This window comes from Triturus cristatus, chromosome 1_1 (assembly GCF_964204655.1).
Source record: "Triturus cristatus chromosome 1_1, aTriCri1.1, whole genome shotgun sequence".
Classification (NCBI taxonomy): Eukaryota; Metazoa; Chordata; class Amphibia; order Caudata; family Salamandridae; genus Triturus; species Triturus cristatus.
In genome coordinates this window covers 1,255,559,856-1,255,582,526 of record NC_140579.1, presented here as the reverse complement: position 1 = coordinate 1,255,582,526, position 22,671 = coordinate 1,255,559,856, and the positions used below count along the sequence as shown (strand labels likewise).

General features: G+C 41.6%; 1 protein-coding gene and 1 long non-coding RNA gene across 2 annotated transcripts in view; one reads left to right on the top strand and one right to left on the bottom strand.

Moving 5' to 3' along the window:
- LOC146871914 (uncharacterized) overlaps positions 1–22,671 on the top strand; it is a 42,069-nt gene that overhangs the window by 5,247 nt on the left and 14,151 nt on the right. Inside the window, exon 2 of the long non-coding RNA XR_014959627.1 lies at positions 3,285–3,359. This is a non-coding gene — a long non-coding RNA (uncharacterized LOC146871914). The remainder of the gene's footprint in view (positions 1–3,284; positions 3,360–22,671) is intronic.
- NGF (nerve growth factor) overlaps positions 3,902–22,671 on the bottom strand; it is a 466,973-nt gene continuing 448,203 nt past the window's right edge. The window contains exon 5 of the mRNA XM_085599792.1: positions 3,902–4,788. Within this exon, the coding sequence (XP_085455918.1) occupies positions 4,048–4,776 (729 nt within the window). The 5' untranslated portion in view covers positions 4,777–4,788 and the 3' untranslated portion in view covers positions 3,902–4,047. The remainder of the gene's footprint in view (positions 4,789–22,671) is intronic.

Sequence of the window (22,671 nt, the reverse complement as noted above, 5' to 3'; positions counted from 1 at the left end):
ATTATAAGATTCTAATGAAAGTGTGGGCTGGGCGCTTTTTGTTTGCCGCTCAAGAGACAATTCATAGTGATCAGACTGGTTTTATTGGGGGTAGATCTATGACGGCAAACACACAGTTTTTGATACATGCCTTGTAAATGTAAATGTAAATGTAAATGTCAAGGTACTTATAGAGCGCACTGTCACCAGACGGCCACCTTGCGGTGTCTCCTTTGCGGTTTCCTGGCGCTGATACTCATACCGCTGTGGAACCCCTCCTGGCTTTCCCTGTGAAGTGTCCACTCCTGGGCACCCCCAGGGTGAAGCCAGGCATCCTTAGCGCTGTTGGGGCCGGTGTGGAGGCTAAGCAAGCTATTGCCCAGAGTTGCAGCGTGGGGCCCGTGATTAGAATAGGCACCGAGGCGAGAATAGACAGGTCCGAGGAAATTGAGCCCGAGCCCCGCCGAGGCAGGAATCGAACCCTGGTCCCTGGCCAGAACTCTGCTTCAGGGTCTGCCGCTCTAACCATTGAGCCACACTCCTCCACCTTGCCTTGGACTATTTCAATACAAATTTTATCCCGGCAAGTATTGTTTTGGTCGACGCGGAGAAGGCTTTCGACTTAGTGAATTGGAGTACTTTGTTTTTTGCCCTTGGACGGTTTGGCTTCCCAGCCCAGGTCGTTAATATGCTCCGCAATATTTATCAGGGGGCCACGGCCCAGGTGATTGTAAACTCGAAACAAGCAGGGACTATAAAAATAAAACGCGGGACCAGGCAGGGTTGTCCGCTGTCGCCCTTGCTTTTTACGTTTTTTATAGAGCCTCTTGCAATTAAAATACGAAACAATCCTGCCATTCAAACACCTATTTGTGGCATGCCTAAGCTGAGACTTTTCGCTGACGACATAATTTTATATTTGTCTTCGGATAAAGACAACCTTGAAATTGTTTTAGGCGAATTTAAGAACTTTGAGTTAATTGGCGGTTATAAAATAAATGCAGATAAAACCGAAGTCCTCGCTCTTAATACAAATGTAAATTCTTTTCCAACTTGTTTAAGAAGGCAAGCAACTAACCTTGATCCCATCAGATATCTTGGGATATATGTGTCTAACCAGTACCAACAGCTATATAAACTGAATTATTTAAGAATGAGGGAGAAAATTAAGAAACTTTTGGAACAATGGTTGATACTCCCCTTATCGATAGTGGGTAGAGTTTCCTTAATTAAAATGTCTATGCTGCCGTTATTAATATTTCTCTTTTCTAATGTCCCAATCAAAATAAATATGTCTTTTTTTAGTGAATTAGAAACCTTATTTAGAGAATGTGTCTGGGGAAAGAAAGTACCAAGAGTAAAGTTGACAGTGGTCCAATTACCCATTGCACAAGGGGGGTTAGCTTTGCCTCATTTGAGAACTTACTATGAAGCAGCTTTTCTAGACTTCGTGTCTGGACTGATGGGATCTAAATGTACTAAAGATAGCTTCTTTTTAGATAGTATGATTCAAGAATCAAATTCACAAACTCAAGTGTTTTTAAAAACTTCCAAATTTCCTAAAAAAACTAGGTACAAGACATTGAAGGATCTTGCTTTTAGACTTCAGTCATTTTTTAAAAAGACGGGCTCTTCTGGTCTCCAGTATTTAAAGTTGAGAGAAGCCTCTAGTTTTGGCCTCCAGTTTCGATTAAGACACATTAATAAGTGGGAAAGCTGTGGACTATCTGAACTAAGACATTTCATAATTCAAAACAGGGTGATTTCCTGGTCAGAGGTAATGGGTAGGGCGGAGAGCCATTTGAAACCCTCCTTCTTTGAAAATCTGCAAATTGCTCACTTTCTAAAAAACACGAGTGGCATTTTTGATGCTCCAAACCAACTAGTGGTAGCCCTTTATGGGGCCAGAGTGAGTGGTGTGGGGAACTGGTACCGGTTGCTACATAAACAGGGTCAAGCGTCTGTCCTAGAGAGCCACTTGGCTAAAATAGATCGTGAGACAGGATGTACTTTTTCATTGAATGATTTGGAGGCTCTGTGTCTTTTAGGAAATAAATCATTGCGTGCTGCTAATTTTAAAAGGATGTCCTTCCTATCTCGGTGGCTTTCATACTTAACTCCTTAACTGCTTTAAAAAAAAGATTTCCAGGAGCGGAGAATAAGTGCTTCCGTTGCCAGGCTGATGGGGAAGGCGGATGGCACCATATCTTTTTTTCATGTCCACGGTTGAGGCCCTTTTGGGAGGCAATTTTTGCAGACATTAGGTTAATAATCGGGAAGACTGTTATGGTAGAGGCCGAGGCAGCTCTATTTGGATGTTCTGGGGACAAAGTGAGGTTAACAGGGGCCGAGAAAGCTTTTTTATTCATTTCTTGTATGGTAGCCCGTTCCTTAATTTTACAGAATTGGAAATCTAGTGAAGCCCCCTCTCATTTGAAATGGTTCAACAAAATGAAGTGGTCTCGAAAATTTGAAGAAGCTTATGCTAGACGGATCGGGGCCATTAGAAAATTTGAAACAAATTGGAAGTTTTTTATGGATTTAGAAAAGTTAAAAGAGGGACTTTAACACTGGTTTTATATTTTGGATATTGTAGCCATTTGGCATTGTATTTTGGATGCATTTGCACTTTTTTCACTATTGCACTTTATTAGATGATTGACTTACGGTTATTTTGGATTAAGGAGGGTAACAGTTGTCTCAGTTATATTGTTTAAAAAAAAAATTAAAAAAAGGGTCGATATTGATGTTGGAATGATAATTGTTATTTGTGATAAAAATGCACTTGCACTTTAATGGATATTGCACTTTAGGCTACTTAGTTTGCATATTGCTAATTAGAAGCTTTAGTATCTGATTTACTAAAATGTTTGTTTTTATTGATCTGAAGTAGATTATGTATTTTGATGTACCTAATGCCTTGCTCAATAAAAAAAAAAAAAAAAAAGAGAATAAATATATCCCATTGGAAATGTTTTTTTTTTTAAAAGCATTTGCACAGAGCATCCTCTCCACCTGTAAAGAGATCTCCCCAATGGGGGACTCTGTACAATGTGAATTGGCTTCTGCAGGGAAAGTCACTTGGTCTTCCTTTAAGTACGTCTGGAAACCTGCACCAGGCATACTCCTGGAATTGTTTGTGAATTGAAAAAAGAAGGAAAAATAGTCCCGGCGGAGATCTCTGCAAGTATTTTACCAACTTTTTCACAAATTAAGCTGAATATTTTTCCTATGAACAACTCCCTTAAAAATGAGGTGTTATATTTCTTTCCAAATCATGGAAAACACTTATTCTTACCTTTCAGAGTACCACATTTGCAACATGCGGCCTGCTATGAGTTATTTTCATCAGAAGCTGTCTGCAAGAGTGAATGCCATCAGTAAGTATACATCTACTTCTGGAGGCTATGCTAGCCAGACAATTCACCATATTGTTCCTAACCTTGTGATTCTCACTTATTTACAATACTGGCTGATTTCATGGACTTGGAAAGGCATCTTATAAATGTACAGTTCCACATATCCTGATTATTTGAATCGAGTGTTGTAATTTTCATTCGTGCAGTACTTTTCCTGATCATTAAGCTGAACTTTGGTGGTTGAAATTTCTGTGAATCCGACTCATAATGTGTATAACTTTGGAAGCTAACCACAGTCCAGAATTATACTTTCATCTTCTCCAAGCATTCACTCGCACTAACTTCTGTCTGCTGCACAGTCTTGAATGCACACTAGAGTGCAGATAATTCCATTTGCTTTTCTTGAAAAAAACTCTTGTGATTCAATCTGATATTGCATGACAGAGGGTGACATCATGTGCAGCAGAAATAATGAACATAACAAACGTTCTTGCGAATGCCCATCTAGCAGTGCAATGCTAGTAGAATTGTCTGCGACTATAACAAAGACAACTAGACACACAGAATTTCCAAAACAGTTTAATAAATAACAAGTCTCTTTTTAACTGTATAAACTATAAATATACCATGCAGTCCATATAATTTAAAATAATTTACAGGCTGAGGTAGGGGGGCTGAGAGGGTGGTGTGGAGAAGGGCCCATCCCTGGCTAGGATCGGCCTGTTTTCCTGCTGAGCACACACACACATGCAGTGTCAATCCTGATGAACCTCCATGCTGCTTGCTTCCCTTCCATGGTCAAAGCCTTCACAAAGGTGTGTGTCGTGGTGCAGTAGGAGTTCCAATGCTTAGCATCAATCCCCCGGCATCCACTGGAGATGGGTTTAGGATCCCTACATTTGGTCTCAAAAAAGTACTGTTTGAAAACACTGTTGTTGATGTTCACCTCTCCCAGCACTGTCACCTCTTTCCCCTTGATGTCGGTGGCTGTGGTTTTATCTCCAACCCACATGCTGACACTGTCACACACTGAGTACTCCCCGCGGTGGAGCACAGGATGCAACGTCCGCTTGGCTCTAATAGTTCTGTTGAGAGACTCATTGTCATCCAAGTACTCCATGGTCTGCACATCCTCGGACAATGGAGGGGGCTGAGTGCTAAACAGCACCCTTGGAGAGCGAAATCGACGCTTTTTGAAGAGTTTGGGGTCAACAGTAATGTTTTGGGAGGGTGCACTTCCATGGTGGTGCAGCTTTCCCTTGCTGTGCTGTGATGGTTCCTGAATACCTCTGGTGCCCTTTAGCACTTTAGTCCGGTGAGTAATGTGAGTACTGTTGAGTGCTGCTGCAGACCCTGCTGGAGCATGGTCTTCTGTCTTTCGTGCAGCCTGGATGCCAATCAGAAAAGCTATGATCAGAGTGTAGTGAAGCATGGACATTACTTTAGGCACCTAGAAGAACAAACAAACACAAGTTAAGATATACCAACAGGGCAAGGTTAATACAGATATGAATCCATAAAGATAGCAGGCGTATTTCTAATGAACAAATGCATCCATAGGGTTATCGTGGCCATTCTGACAGAAAACAGGTTTATATTGATACCCAAGTCAATGAGTCTAATTTGATTGACCTCAAAAAGACAACAGACTAATTGGACCCACATGGATTCAGATTTTGGAGGTTGTATAGCATGATGATCCTTCAAAACATTTGGCAATTGTGAGTAAAACATAAGAAAGCGTCAAATGTGATATGAAGTTGAGAAGATACTCTGGTAAACAGAAATTGCAAGGGGAACATATATTTTATACTCCATTTTGAAAGGAAGGAATGTTATGTGATCTTTGAGGGGAGGCACTAGTCATTGTTCCATTACAGTAGAGTGAAAGCACATTTTCATTTTCATCAATAGTCTGAATGGGCCACAGAATTATCACATATGCACGGTAGTAAAGGAAAGTGAACATGGCTGCCATACAATGGAGGACAATGCTCAAGAGTATCAGGACTGTCGGGACTATTTTTGATAAGGCTTAAATGCTCTTATGGAAATGGTGCTACTTCAAAGAGTTCTTAGAATTTTATGAAACATTAAAGTAGTGCAATATCCAAATTTGTAATGCAACGTGCATATGACTATCTTCTCTAGTAGTACAGAAAAGAGGTTAAAAGCAGGGTCATATAAATAATTTTCAGTGCAAAGGACATAGATAAGGGGACTACTTAACAGAAACTGTGGACATCTCCACTTTGCCGGGCACCACTTTGCTGGGTATTAGCAGGTCTCTGGCATTGATCTGCTGAACATATCCAATCCAGAGGCCTACCTATGTTCAGAGATAGGACCCACTGAGACCTCCCCTAGATAACTACCTGGTGCTTTACTTAATACCCTTTGCTTAGGAAAACATAAGACTGATGTGTGTGATTTTATCCTGAGATCTAACCCCGAGATACTGCCCCTGAAACATGGCTTTGGCTTCATTGTGTTTTAGTCCCTGATCCAAGATGATATTGGATTTATTGCTTAGACCGCCTGAGTCATAAGGGAGAAATGTTTGCTGTAACAAGCAAATGTAGCTCAACTGTGTCTCCTATCACTTCTGCTTTTGGAGAGTCAGGAGTGCACAAGTTGAAGCTAAGCTATCTAACTTTCTAACCTCATGGGACTGCAGGTTATTTTGGTTCCTCAAGTGTTAATTTCTTGGCGTCCTTTTTCGTTTAAAGCCTCTAAGTATGTATTGCTTGGTGATTTTAATGTGGGTGGGCTGTGCTAGTTATCTACGTACCAGTTATCTAGCTCAGGCCTGTGCTACATTTTATTTGTTTTGACATGTTTCGTCTCTGTTCGTCAGGATGGCTACATGCTCAACCACTATTACACTGGCAGCTCTACTTTAATTACTCCAAAGGTTCTCTTTTTCCCCCTGTACTGACCACACTTTCATTGAGATTAAGTTGTTTTCATTTTGGCACCTCCAACTGGCATTCAGAAACAACTGAAAAAGATCTGGAGCTAAACTAACAGCTAAGTTATTTTCTGCTATCCCAGCAAACCTCCCTTCTTTTCTTTCTGATCCCTCTGGAGTAGCCTTCACATGTAATATTTGGATTGCATTACACTTAGACTCTGTGGGAAACGCCCCTCAGCATCTTGCTTTAAACCAACTCATCACTGCTCAAGCTTAGATGTAAACATACAGTGCACTTTTTGAGTGGCACTTATGACATTTCCACTAGAAACCAATATATTAAAGCTCACAGAGTATATAACAACAACGCTAGTTTGAAAGCTTGGTCCAGTTTCTTTCTGATCATTTTTTTACACATCCAGACTCGTTCAAAGATGCTTTCTTTCAAAGGGTTTCTGAATTGTCTAGGTCTGTCTGTCTCATACCCAACATCTCTAATTCCTTAGAGCCATGGGAAATACAATTAAGATTTCTCTATGATGAAACTGATAATTGAGTTCTATTTACAGACGATCCTCTTTCTTACAGGGATATTATCATCTTCTTCCTCCACTACTTTTAACCCAGAGTTGATCTTTTATTTTTTGTTTTGCTTAGTTAATTCATTCTGAATTGTTGAATATAAAATCGTTGACTCCGCTGGGTCCATGCTCCCAGTGCTTAATTTATAAAAGAATGAGTGCCAGTGCCCAAAGATCTGCTCAGAAGCCCGCAGCTGGTGCAATTAAGAAACTGAGCAGTTTTGAATTCACCCTCATGCATCTTTAACCCAAAACCAGACATGCTCTGCCCAGTTATCTCACATGTGCAGATTCCTGCTTTCTTTATGACAATTTTGCTATCTTTCTGCTTTGTTTGTTTTTCCCCCTCTTGCTGTCTGTAAATGTCTGATGCAAAAAAATAAGTGTTGGTCCCCAAAAATGAGTGCCGGTGGCCCCAACCAGCAACCACCACCTCAAATTAACTGCTGATGGTTAAATGCATTTCCTTATGAGCTAGTGTAATTTATCACTTGCCAAACTGTTACTGCATACTCAAGCTGATCCAGATACTACCATTCATAACAAGTGCAAGTATAATTTGTTCATTTGTTAGCCAAAATCAATGATGCCAGTATGAATGCTCAGCTTTTAAACTTACGCAGAGAATCACTCTCCTCCTGACAACAAAGCTGGCCATGCTGTCAAAACTTTTTGGATGGCTAACCTTGATGATATGAGATTAGCCTTGGTCTCTGAGGGATCATCAGTTTTGATTTTTTTTTATATTTTGCCAACTTTTAGACAGTATCCCAACGCCATTGTTTTAAAATGTCTGTTCGATCTGTGAGTAAAAGCCAGTGTCCTGGGTTGGCCGAAGTAATTTCTTCAGGATAGGGAGAATCTGTGGCCATCCTCCTGTTCCTCTTTTTGATCATTTCCTTCAGGGTTCCTCACAGAGTCCTATTTAATTTAATGAATGTATGCATTCTCTTGCTGACCTCATTAGACTATTTTGTTCAAACGATTTTGCTACGGTGACCATAAACAACGAATTTGACTTATTTTGACTCCCAGACTACTATGGAGTAATTCACTGAGACCTTTCACAGTGGTAATGCACCCTGAATGACAGATAACGGGTTTTGGTTGCTTATTTTCTGGTTCAGAGAGAACCTGGCCTGTCAGTTCAGGTTAGACTGTTCCTACTTGAGCAGGGTCAACCTTGATGTGCATATGGGTGGGTCAAAACTTGGATGGTATGGTGCACAAAATAACAATGGCCTGGGATGCGGCTCCAAGTAATTACCAGTGGCTGAGATTAGTTCAATCATTCCATCCATTGCTTTTTTGTATATTTCCCTGGATGGCAGATAGCCAACTATAAATGAACTCAGATAAACCTGAGGTTAACCAAGTTCATGTTGCTAAAGTTAACTGGACTTATTCACTGTGCCCCCAAATCCAATTCCACATGCAAGAAACCTGGGTATTCTGTTTGATGACTTGTTTAAATCTCAGGTCTCAATATTGACTTCTGCCTGCTACCATATTTTGCAATATTTGCGGAAAATGCTCCATCTGTTGCATGTTTCATGTTTCAACTAGGAATAATGTTATTCAGGCCTTTTTGCAATGGCATGTACTTGGACCTGCCATATGATGTTGTCATTTTAATGCAAGTAATTCAAACTCCAGTGGATTGACTAGTACCAGTGCTCCTAAGAAAAACATATATTGCTAATCATCTCAAAGAACTACCCTTTTGTTCCAGCAGAAATGGACGAGTTGTAAACCAATAGAATTACCGATGAATTTACCCGTGTGTGCGACCTACCTTGGTTGTTTCAAGTGTTTGAGGGAGATATGAATACGGCGTGGCTCTGCCATTTATAAATAAGTCTGCACCGCCCGACAATTGCCGTACAATCCAGCAAAAGGGAGCCAATAAGAAAGAGTCGAGCTATTGGAGACCAAGTACCGTGTGATACTCTGCAGCCATGCCATATTATATTCGTTATTTTATAAAAGATTTCTCTTTATATATTATGGCTGTATAATGTAGTGTACACTTTCTTCTCTGTTTTACATATCTCCAATGCCAAATTCTGAATGGGATCGCCCACTCACTGTTTATCACCTCGGTCATGTAGTGGCGGTACCAGAAAAGGGCAAAGGATGTGCCCTTGCAGCATACACTAGGGCAGTCAGTCATTCATTTAGAATGAGTTAAATACTAGCTAGAACAAGGACATTTTGAGACTTGGGCATTTAGGGGCATAGCTTGGTCCATGAGATTGGAGGGGTGGGCTTCAGATCTTTCAACAATCATGCTGTCATTTAATGTTAATATAAATTATACAACATGAAGGGCACTTGAGAGGGGCTTAAGGGGCAGTGGAAAGTGAGAGGGATGCAGATTGGTAGGATTACTAAGTCAGAGAAAACAGAAGATTTTGTAAAAATAATCAACATTTTTGAAGACTTTCAAAACAGAGGGAGAGAGAGTGTGTGCATTTTTATCTTTGTATATGTAAAAATCTTTGGTGACATCAGACAAGCCCCTCACCATGCCCGACTGAAACCACTTGAAACCAGCCAACTATTTATCAAAAAATATATTTATTAGGGGAGTGTAACACCCCAAACACCCCATTCCAGTTCCTCATTACCAAATAGGCAAAATAGGCAGCAGCCTATGGGTCCCATTCCTTTTTGGGGCCCCACGGTAACAGATCAAAATGATATTGATTTGATCTTGAAAGAAAATTACAATCAAATGTTCTTAAATTGCTTCCAAAAGATAGGAAAAAAATGAATCAATTATGGTCACTGAATACCACGTCTTGCAAAAGGAAGACTTCAAAGTTATCCTGAAAGATTTCACCACAAACAAATTGAGGAAAGTGAATATTAAAAGTTTTGTTGGTTTATTAAAATTTCAAGAAATAGATTTTTGTTTAATAACAGTAATTGCTAAGGTTTCATTCTCTGTAATAAAATTGGTTTATTAATGTTGTTGGCTAGTGAAATTTAAAACCTATCAGGAGATAATTTGCGAGGGGGCCCAAAACTATGACTGCCTAGGGACCTCCACTGGGTTTATTCCTGCACTGCTCCTCCCCCCTGAAGCTCTGCCCCTGTAGGCAATCAAAGTTAAGACAAGAAGCGGCTCCATGAACATCTTCAAAAGCCTTAGAATTAAATGTAAGTGGTTTTGAGTCCAAGTATCATCCCATCTGTTTGATGCATGTATGATCTGTTTTTGGTATTTAAGACCTATTGTAAGTAAGTGCCTTCTGCAATGTGGAAATGCTCTTTTTACGCAAGTTGCACACAAACAGAGCCAGGCTTAAAAGATGTTAAGTATGTATATTCTTATTTTTTCTGCAGAGGTGAACATAAAATTACACAAGAGTACTGTTCAGATTCAGAGTAATTTCAGGTCTACAGAGTGTCAAGATGTTTTTGGGGAGTAAACTACTTCCAGATGCTATCAAATTGATATACATTCTGGCAATTTAAGTCAGGACACACACACACACACACGCACACGCACACACACAGGCAATATATTTGCTGCCAGTTGTAAAGTTGGTGTGTGCCTTGAAAATATATTTACAAGGTAAAGTTAAGGACAATGGGATTATTTATTTCACTTAATGGATATGATATAAATCACAGCAAATAGTTTTGCAAAAGGCCATACACTGTTTTTAAAGATAGACTGCACTTTTAATAAAATAATGTCAGGTATTGGAACACCCTAATGTACTTCATACAAGTGTGTGTTTGAACAGCAATGCTTTAAGTAATGTTCCGATGAAGGCTGTTAAAAATAGGTAGGTTGCTAAAACAACAGTTTTTGCATATTAAATTACATTATACACAGAGGTTACAATAGATGTAAGTTCCAAACAATGTGATATGTTTGCTTGCTTCTGTAAATTAGGTAAACCATGGACAATGAATATGTACACATAGAGAAATCATCTCAAACACAGTCGAGTAGGAAGGGGGGTGCGGTGAGTGCGGGCCGCCCCGGGGGTGCAAAATGGCAAAAATATGTGTTTTAAACACAAATTTTTACAATTTTGTCAAGCCGGGGGTGACAAGTGTCATCACTGAGGGGGGTGACAAAATGGCAAAAATATGTGTTTTATATGCATATTCTTTCCATTTTGTCAAGAAGGGGGTGACAAGAAATTTTCCGCACCTGACCTTGCTACGCCGCTGCTCAAACCTCAGCAGGACCGGACTGGCCGTACTGTGCATCGGGTGTTTCCCAGGGAAGCTGAAGGGTGGGGACAGTTTTGTTACTGGGGCTGGTTTTGCAGTGATGCTGCAATATCTGCCCCCAGTAATAAAAGCAGTAGTGCTTCACATTTGCGCCCCCTGGGGACTGGTCCAACAAAATAACAAGGTCTGCTTTGAATTCCCAGTCTCGCCCTGAACATTCGACAATAAAATAATTTCATATCTGTCTCTTTAATGAATAATAAAGTTAATGTGCATCTTTTTTAGGGATCTTAATCTCTTACAATATATTTTGTCTGCATACAGAAGGGCTAAGGTGTCATTATTTCATGGTTACATATAGTGCCTGAAAAAAGTCCAGCAATTTGGACATATTAAATAGGATAGAATTTCAGAATCACGCATACTGTTTAAAAATATTGCTTGACCACGCAAAACATTTTTTTAACAAGTTAAATAAAATAAAAAATATTCTTCCGCTCATTAATGCAGACTTCTTCCAATTGTAGCATAAATATTATTTGTCTTTCAAGACACTGTTCATCAAAATGGGACTAAGTTTCCATTTCCTGAAGAACGTGAATAGCTCCAGTGCCATTTGTCTGAAAAACTGACCAAAGAGTGCATACACAATTATCCTTATGCCCAGGCCAAAACTCACACATCAATATGGTCTCCCTTCTTTAGTTCAATTAGCTTTCTTCATCGAATCTTGATATTGCTAACCGTGTATTTCTTTTGATTTGTTTTTGATGTGTGTGTTCAATTATGCTGTGATACATGACTGCATCATTTAAGGGAAAACGAAAGGTTATTTATTTAAAAAGGGATGCCATTTGGATCATGTGAAGACTAACTGATTATAACAAAAACAGCAAACTGCTGTCTCTTGTTGAGTGATACCTCGACCAAACACTTGCACATTTCACTGGAATTTCCGATTTTAATATACAACATTTGTCCAAGAGAAACAGATGTGCGGTTATGCATCGGAAATGGATAGGAAGCAACTTACCAAAATGTACGTTTCCTAATTGGAATTGCTTTTTGATCTGATTCGTTGTTCTCAAGTATTAGGCAAATCAGCATCAATGCCTCCTTTTAAATGAATTGTACGTTGTCTTGGTATCCAACGGGCTGTTTCTTGGTTTAAAGTCTCGCACACTGAGCGCACACATCCTGAACATTTTCCTCTTCTTCATAACATTGGAATCTGACTGTCAGGCCCCATAGTCCAGTTCGGTTCAAAGAGACCCCCCTAAAATATATAAGTGTTTCATCATGCATTCGCAGAACGTTTACAGCAAAAATGTAGGTCATGAGGAATGAATTTAATTTGCAGTTAGACTGCAGATGTGCCACCAGAAATGTTTTAAACACAGCAGAAGAATTTGACTACCATTGAAACCTCTTGTCAAGCACTCCGGCCCCAAATGAAGCGTTTGGGAAGAAAAACCATGTTTAATTTGCTCTTACGAAATTAACGAAAACTGGGTCTCTTCCAAGATGACCACCTTTTCTCTGTGTGAACTGATACTCTTTTTTAACTGTTTCTCTATTACGGTTTTTTTTTTACACTCGAGTATCTCAAATACCCTAGATGTATGTGTTTAGACAGGAGCAGAGTACCTTATCCATACTTGGCTTGATACTCTCACCCAATGCACAGACGTTATAATGCTTACATTAAGCCACCTATACCTTAGGGGTCTTCCAGTCTGACCACGCCCATTTCTGATTTCAATCAATCAGTGAAGCCCATATATACAGTAATATCACAAGACAATGAAATAGTTCCATGAACTGATCAGTGCTTGCAAATGTTCACTCTCTATAGACCGATTCTTGTCTTCTGTTAAGCTTAAAAGAAGAAACAAATCACATTGTATTTTTACGCAAAGCGAGTACACCACAGTTAAAAATATCCTAGCAAGGCTAATACATTTAACATGCCAGTAAAATAGAAAATGTATGCAGTGGTTGGGATGGATCATCAAGGCTTTTGACATTATTTTAAAAGCCTATGTTGAAAACAAAATGAGATCATAAGTGAAAGGCCATACGAGAATGCAGTTTTCTGTGCTTATCTTGCATATGACCAAGCTAGGCAAGTATTATTGGGGGTTTAAAAGAAGGTCGCCACCAGTACCCTGGAGCAGGCTACAATTGGTCTTAAAAGGCTGGCTGGACAGTTTTGTCTAGAAAGTTTCCTGATGAACAGAGTCAATCTAAAAAACAACAGTGTTTGACATTTTCCAGTCTCTCATTTTCCTGTTTTCTTCATTTTGTCAAACTGTTTGTTTATCTGGGAATCCCTAATTGAAAATCCTAATGGTGTTCAGTGCTGCTAAACGAACCACTAGCCAATGCTTTAGTGGAAAGTATCAAGATATATGACATCAGAACCATTTCTCAAGTGGACAAAAATGTCTAGTGGGAGGACTAGGTGATATGGGCATTAAGAGCCAAAGTCTGGATCACTTGTTCAGCCAGCTGGCTGTCTGTGAGAGGAAACTCTTAAAGTCCTGATCTTTTCATCCACGATGATGTACTACTGTGGCCCTGGACTGTGATATTGGCTCCACTCTTGGATAAAGTCCATACCATGGCAAGCATTTACAGGATAGGCTGAATCAAGTGAGTACTTGAGCAAATAAAAAAGCCAGAAGCAAACCTTCAGAGCAAAATTTTGGATCAGCGGTTAATAATTGCGATAAAATGTCAGATGAAAATGTATGGTCATATAACTCAAAATCAAGGGACGCAATCCACGTGCAGACATGTTCCAGCATTATACATGTCTGAAAATGAACATGAGTTCCTATAAAGAGCTGGCAATTTCTTTAAGTATACTACTTGGGGCAAAGCTTGTTAAACAAAATGTCAACATTTGGCATATTACCTAGGATGCAGTGAACAAAACACTTCTAAAGCATCCTTGGGCCAGTATACAGAATTGTCAGAGCAAGTAAACATGGAGTCAAACTATGGGAAGTGACATTGGGTATACTAGGAATGCTATGCTATTCCTTTCTGACAACTTCTACCAATTGACATCAGCCCTGATGGACAATCTGAGGGAAACATGGAAGAAACAAGGGTGTCCCTCTATGTTACGAAATTGAAAAAGGCCTTGCAAGACTTGTCCAATTTTTATGACTTTTTGCAGTAGGACCAATAAACTCATGTTCTTAATTTGTACAAGAATAAGTTCCAGGGCACACAATGTTGTTCAAAAGCCAACAGCCAGATCCATGAAGGTGAGGGTGCTGAATGCCAAGGCTGTGTAGTCCTGATTCCACCTCAAGGATCTTTCATCCTCCACCAGACAATTCCTGTCCCTAACTCTCACTTTATAAATTTATTTTTCATTCTGGCTTTCTCCCTTTATCACTGTCTTCCTATCTTTCCCTTCCTCTTTCTTCCTCCTATTGTCATTTCCTCTCTCTACCTTTGGTCAATGTCTGTTGACGGGAAAAAAGTGCCAGCCCCCAAAAATAAGTACAGGAGGGCCCAACCTGCAAGCACCAGCTCAAATTAAGTACTGAATGAACCTAACCTTTCTGATTCAGGGGCCAACTTGCTTATGTAAACTGGTTAAGTGCTTAAAATAGAAATGGACATCAGTAGCATAAAATAATAGGAAGTCCACCACAGCACCATTTCAGCTGTAAATTACTCTATCCTGATCTATGTCTAAACTACAGCCTGCCATTCTTACCTTTTATGTATGTATCCAGAAACTCCAAAAACCACATCCACCTGCTTCATGTATGGTATCTAGATTGTAAGAAGGTTTAAGGCCTGGCAGAGAAACAAAGAAGTGACAAGCTTATGATCACTGGAAGTTCGTGGTCTCTATCATCCTTTCCGACCTCGCTCTCCTACTCTGTTGTGTTTGTAGAAGATGAGACACAGTTGTTTGTACAATTGAGAAACGCAACTTGCTCTTTGTGAATCATGGTGAATTTGTGTTCCCATGGCTTTATTTTATATATGATTTGCACAAATGTAATACTAGACCCAAACGTTCTAAAAATGTTTCTAAACAAGGGCCATATGTACAAGGACTGGCGAAAAGTACCGCTAACGCTAGTTAGCGGCAGTTTTCTTACGGGTGTGTACCGCTAAAAACTATCGCCTTGTTAGCGACGTATTTCCAAGATGTTGCTACATGGTGATAGCTTCAGGGATCAGAGGTGAAAACTGCCGGTAACATTAGCGTGATGGCGATAAGAAGTCCGGCGTTAGCGGGCAGAAACTAACAAAAGGCCCATTAGCGGCAAAAAAACGCACGTTAGTCAGCCCAACGTGAGTTTTTTTGTCTCTATTGGAAAAAATAACCTATCAGTCGACCTCCAATAGAAAATAGGCAAAAAAAATAATGAAATGTAGAATGGAGCAACCATGGCCAAGTGCACATCAACAACCCCCTCAAGCCACCCATAATCCAGGATGACCAGGATGAGAGCCTGGATGCGTCGCTGGACCTGCATCTGAAGCCTGGAGTGGGATGCGGAGAAGCTGTGGAGTCGATGAGCCGTGGCGGTAGACATTGAGGCATGGCGATTGCCCTTACCTGGTGGTGAATTCTGGCAGGTCGCATAGAGACATGTTGCTGACCTGTCTGAGAAGACCGCCTTGAGCCCCTTGGAGTTGTGAATGGTAGAGGCACTCCTGCGCACCAACGTAGGGAGGTCTGCATCACATACTAAGATCCACCACTACACCGGGGTGTAGGGAGGGGATTACCAATGGTGGGTGGCGCTTCTCTGCATCACAGGCCAGATAATGTTGCGCTGGCCGGAGGGTGAGGCCCCTGAGCTATGTCGAACTTGTGTGGCCGGAGTGCTGAAACTTCACGCCTAAGCGGGCCCTGCTGCATCAACTGCATCAGGAGGTTCACCAGCGGACTTGTCGGAGACTGCTGTACCCAGGTTTGTGAAATCCCACCTGGCTGAGGCTCCTGCTGGCTGTGTCACAGATTTGGAGAGAGTGCTGCGGAATGCACCACGGCGTCAATGTCCAGGTAAGGAGAAGGTGAGACGCGTAGCGGAGGAGGCCCAGGGGTCGAGTCGCCCAGGCCTACCACCTGTAGGTGACGCACCCCCAGTGGCAGCTCATCCGCTATAGCGGAAGAGCGTCGCCCCACTGCTTTCAAGCAGTGCAAGAAGAGAAAAAATCAACACATGATGATTACTTCCTGATGTAATTGTGCGATGTTTCCTTTACGGGCAGGAGGGTGGGTAGGGCTGCTCCACCCATGGAGTAGGGCAGGGGTGGAGTGGCATGCCCACTCAAGTGAGCAATGTCTGTTTGTTCGACCCACTCAGGCAGCCCAAAGCAGTCATGCGCACTGTCCTGTTCGCAATGCAGGATGCATTACAGCCTTCATGGATAACATGCCCACCCCTCGAGCCCCTGGCTGAATGCCTTGTCCCGCCGCCAATGAACAATCCCAATGCTGCATTGCAGTGTTGTGATTGGCTTTGGGGAGGGAGCATGGCTGCCTACTTCCTGTTCCTGGAAGCAGACTCAGGATAGCAGGAGCAACAAAGACACAGGACCCGGTCTCGAGGTAAGATTTCTCTCTTTTAAATATTTACAACACCCGCCCCTGGGCCATGGACCTCCATTCTCTGATACCATTGTAGACCTCATTGCACCCCAGGTTCTCCCATCCACACACCCCCCGCGTCCACGCCCCATCCAGTGTGCTTTCCGGCTTTTCCCACCTCCCAGCTGTCCAGTCCCTCCACCACCCCACACAGCACTTCTTAATGGCGGCCGCTGTGCAGCCATGCACAGTGGGTGTACCACTGGTGTTGCAAAGGTATATATGAAGTTACGACGCATACTATTACATCACATCCATTACAATGCATACTAACACTAGGCATATTGTAACAGTAGGGAAGGTGTTGGATAGCGGACATGTAAATATTACTATTCCCACTTCAGTGAGTGCAACCCTAAACCTAACCCTTGCACCACAATGCAAACCCTGAACCCTAAATTTCATCTTTGAGCCCCAAAAACACATCCTAAAAATCATATTTGACCCAAATGCACACCCTAATTTTCATAATTGACCCCAAACCCCCCAATGTCATATTTTACCCTAAAACACACCTTAAATTTCCAATTTTACACCATAATACACCCCAAATGTAATCTCCGACACCCAAAACCCATACCCACCCTGAAATGTAAAATGTGCATTGTAAAGGAATGCGATGTAAAGGCACCTGTGTTGTTGGGGTTGCATTGTAAAGGCATTACGATGTAATTCCTGAGTTGTTATGGACATCTCCCGTGCCAAAGGCAAGCTGTACGCAACCCCGTCTGCGTCCGTCTGCCCCTGGAATGCGCTCCGCACCAAGCACCCTTCCTCTCGGACACTCCACCCCTACGACACCAGCACCCTCCTCGCCACCAACCCTGGACGCCACATCGCCTGCCAGGAGCAACCTCTGTTCCGGACCGGACATCACCATCACTGACGGCTACTAAATCACCCGCAAGGACCACCCCGACCGTCCAGGAGGCATTGCCATCACCTACAGTAGCACACTCTGACTGACCACGCACTCTAATCACCCAACAGTGACCATTGAACACGCCAACTTCCAGATCCGGACCAACCCCAAGCTCATCCTCTGCGGTACCCTGATGTGCAGGTCCCCTGGGCCATGGACCTCCATTCTCCGATACCACTGTAGACCTCATTGCACCCCAGGCTCTCCCATCCACCAACGACATCCTACTCGGTGAACTCAAGTTCCACCTGGACAACCCCAGTGACCAGAACACTACCCCCTCCTGTGGAAGCTCCCCAAAATCGGACTGAAGCAGCTAGTCACTGCAGCAAGCCACATAGCAGGACACATGGTCGAGCATGTCTCCTCCGCCAGCGAGAACTTCAACTACAGCCACACCACCGGACTCTCCTGGACTGACCATCAGTGTTTACATCACATCAGTTTACAGCAGTTTTGCACCCAGCATGAAAATGAGTAATTTGGAACATTGCAGAGTACCATCATGGATTATTTTCACCACTAAGGCTGTCGCAATTCATTTCAAAAGCCATCCGTGGAGTATTTTCTCCAACTTGTGTTGCAAATATGATAGACAAAAGTATACATTTTTCACAGACATTAGGTTATTCATTTATTTATTTACTTATGTTTTGGTATCAATGAAGATTTATTATATATAAATTTAATCCATGGTTCATATAAGACTGTATACCAAGAGTTATTGAGCATCACATTTGTTGTTTACAGCGCGCACAAATCAGGGGTTTGATTGCAAGGGTTTGTGGGATTTGTAGTTTTTCAGGTCATTAGTTGAGGTTCACAATTAATGTAGACACAGTCAAAAAGGCATGTTCGAGTCCAATATACGAGGGGATTAGTGAGAGTGAAAACCTAGGTGGAGTTTTGATCTATGTAGAATGGGTTCATGCAGCTTTGAATGGAAGGCAGTGTCAGCTGCTCGCGCCTCAGTGATTGGAGGAATTCAGCCATAGGTTAAGTATAAAACCGTTGGTTCTGGGAGGAGTAGGTTGATTGAATGGCGGTTATGAGGAAAGGAGGTGTTAGAGCGGTGGAGATATGTTTAATGGAATTAGAACAGGTACGTTATTGACACTGGGATGTGGGAAGTTACTAAGTATAAACATGAATGTATGATATCTGGGCATCGAATATATGTTTTCAGGAAACGGGTTAAATGCAGGGATAAGAGACAGTCTTTTGTTATAATTGGAAGGGGTTTAGGATTTACTGAGCAGCGCATTGTAAATGGTAGGAATGAGATCGTGGATGGATGTGGGGGAGGTTATGGCGCACAGTAAATCACTTGTCATAGGGGCATTTCACTTAAGCATTGTAGGCAGCAGTGTGTAATGTATTCTTTTAACCAATTTTTGTTTGAAGTGTTTAGTCATCTTGATAATATTTTACTACAGTATGAATTTGTGTTATTATTGCAGTGCTCGTTCAATGGAAGTTTAACGGAGGTTTCATTTCATTTTTCTTAAACAGTTTTCCCTGACGAAGGGCCAAATTAAGGGCCCGAAATGCATTGGAAATCGTTACATCTGAGCTGTTTTATGAATTGAGTTACCCACGTGGGGTAGTAAGAGGCCCGGATGGGCACAACTGCTCTATTTGAAAAAAATGGGTTTTCTGATAGCCTTACAGTGAAGAGTAAAGTAAAAAAGTGTGACAAAGTTTGAATAACAGTTGATAAAGTTTGAATAACAGTCAATAAAAGTGGAGTTTTGAACAAAAGAAAATTGGAGCATTTCCTTTAAGCTGTGCGACTGGACATGCAGTAACGACATTGCTGCTCTGTTTGATTGAACTCCTTTACGTGTTTTGAGGCGAGTCACGTCGCCAGTCTGCACGCGAATAGAACATAATCATTTGAATACAAGGATAACAGTGAAGAACATTGGTGTGCATCTGCTACCCTGTTGTGTTTGATTACATCACATCTTCACCATGCCCACCGTACACCACCGCCATCATCGCCCCCCCTCGCAGCTAGATCAAGGTCACCGATGAACATCTCGTCAACTCCCTCAGCACCACCACTCCGCTAACGCTTACAGACGATGACAGAAGCGCGCCAACGATGGATCTCCAACTGCGCCGACACCCTGGCACCCCTTAAGAATGGCATTGCGTATGGGTGACGCAGTGCCACAGGGCTAGGCTGGCCCCATGCATTGCTGGAGTTGCATCATGTTTGTGACACAACTGCAGCAATGCATGACTTTAGCGCAGAGACATACGTCATGATTCCAGACATATCAGTCAATACTTGCGTCATGGAGCACTATCCAGTGAATATGGCGCATCCATGGTGTCGCAAGAAGGGCGTAGTAAAAAGTGTTGCAACGCTGACTTGTGGCAGCGCTGCAACACTTTTCATGACTGAGGCCCAGAAATGCGCACTATCTTACTGATGGTGCAAATTCATACCCTGTAGTTTTGTCGCAGGGCAGCGCAGCAACATTGCTTGCAGTGCTGTCCAGCACCAAAACCTGCTGGAATGAAGCTCCACGTGTTATCTCCATCTTTAAGACCAGCTATTTACTGATCTTAAAAAACTGCCTCTAACTGCAGTTAGAGGTAGTTTTTTTGGTCCTCCTACCTTTACGAAATCTCTTGTAAATATCGCGAAGTGGGGTTAGCAGACATTTTTGCACGGGAACACTTCCCTTGCATGTCATTATCAGTAACAGAAGTACCGATCTTTTCTATGGACGTTTTTGCTGGAAAACTGCCGTTAACAGAGGTTAGCGACATCTTGTACATATGGCGATAAAACGTTCGCAGCAAAACCATCGGAAAAGTGCCTCTAATGCAGCGTTAACTTCTTGCACATATGCCCATAAGTCTCTTTTGAAGTTGTTTACGTGGTTGTTGTGATTCCCATTTTAAATTAGTAACTTGCTTTGCCTATGTTTATTTGGTTTAACAAAGCTATTCCATGAACGAATAAATTGCAATCGCTTATGAAGAACAAGGTGTGGGCATCTTTGTGTGCTTGGGTGTGTGTGTGTGTGTTGGTCTGTGGGCAAATTAAGATAGTTGGCTATGTGTAAACGATTTCTCTTTAGAACTTGCCTATTCCCTATTGAATGTCCTAGAGTTCCCACTGCCCAGACAACTCCTCTGAGGATCTCAATGTAATTTCCCAGATCACTCCAACGTGCAACTGGCATTGGATGGACGCTGCAGATGAAATTACACTAGGTTTGATTTCCACAATGAGAAACACATTTTACCTGCTTTTCCCTGAAATAGATTGCATACCTTGTTTTAGCAACATTCTTTTTATATATTGTTTGTATTGTGCTTTCATTTGAGAGTGCTACAATAAATTCAAAATAAAAGTTTGCCCCAAACCAACATGAAGATTGCAGGTTTTCAATTTTCCTTCCCACCATTGAAGGGGATTCAATCTAGTCTCTCATCGGAGTTAATAGCCAACCATTTACAAGGGGGAAGTCATGGACGTCGACTCACCAAATTGCTGGGGGTAATGGAAGTGACTGGACATGCCCATTGATCTCATGATGATTTCACAGGAAGTGACATCACAAGACTTTTGATCAGTGACATCACAGAAAGTGACAGTGGTTTTATTATCATTTCATTTTTCATTGGGGTGATGCTCCGCCGCCTATTGTTGCTCCCAATATGTTCTGAAACCATGGGATTCCAATTTACTGGTGCGATAAAGAGCACTCAAGTACATTAATTTCCTTAAAAAGAGGGCTAGACACCTGGATTTTGGTGTTTACCATAGCAAAACCAGCATGCCTCGTTATTTAGGCATATTCCACCAGTACATTTTGGCGGGTTTGACCTGCTTAAATTCACCTTCTGAAAAATAAGGGGGGGTGTGGTTCCTTTTGCATAAATTGTAATTGTGATACGTGAGGCAATAAGCGGTACCACACGCATTGGAATTATTCAGGCCAGCCGTACTTGCCACCTAAGAGGAATAATGCATTTATCTCAGACATGAGTCTGATGTGAGTCTTTCAAAATATCTGTATTCTGTAATGTGCAGTAGTCTCTGATGAGTGACAGAAAACAGATAGAAGTATTTCTGCATTGCAAATATTTTACACACTTATTTGTATCAACTGACGGATGCTAAAAAACACCATTTGCACCAATTTCTTTTTGTCACACTAATTTGGTGCAAAGGAAGGCACAGATGTCATACCAACATTAAAATTCTGATTAGCAAAGGCACAGTTTATGGAATTTTAACACCGGCACTCATTTTATGAACATCAGAATACTAAAAGACTTTGGTTCAACAAGAATCAAACAGATGACATTCAGGCTGTCACAGATTGCAGCAGCTAATATATAGAACTAGTTATCTTACAGGGTTATTTCACAAATTGAAAAAAAGCCTGATTGTTAAAGATATTCATAAACATACACTGGCTGGTGTACACACTCGGCTTTTAAATATTTTGAGTTATGAATATCATGAATTCACAAAGGTTTCTAGCAGTATACTTGGAAAAGTTTGACAATTACGAATTGTATGATGCAAAGAGCATGCATAAATAAATACAATGTATAATAGCACATGGAGAACATTATTTCACTTGTGGAATTCCACATTTTTTATTCTTTATTCAATTAGCTGGGAAAATATTTTTCACTGTGATAAATTGCTTGCTCTATTACCACAACCATGCTAGAGATGGTGCTACTGCCTTGGCTATCTTAGCAAGGCCCGAAGAGATAGTGTTGAGCTTAAAGACAATGTCAGTTTGACTGACGAATATGAAAGCGATCGACATGGGGACTGAGCAGTTAGCCACTGGAGGACAGAGGACTGTTATCCGGCCAGTTGACAGGAGTGTTGGTGGTAGGCAGAGGGAAGAAACTTAAAAACGTAGAATATTCTCCCAAACAAATCAGACAGTTGAAATACAACTGCTGAGTGAGTGCCACAGAGAAAGAAACTGATGAACGATGTACAAGACAAATAAATATAGGGGCAGGTTTACAAGGACTGGCGAATCCCTGCATATTAGCAGTGATGTGCGAGTAAAGATGCGACCCGCAGGGGG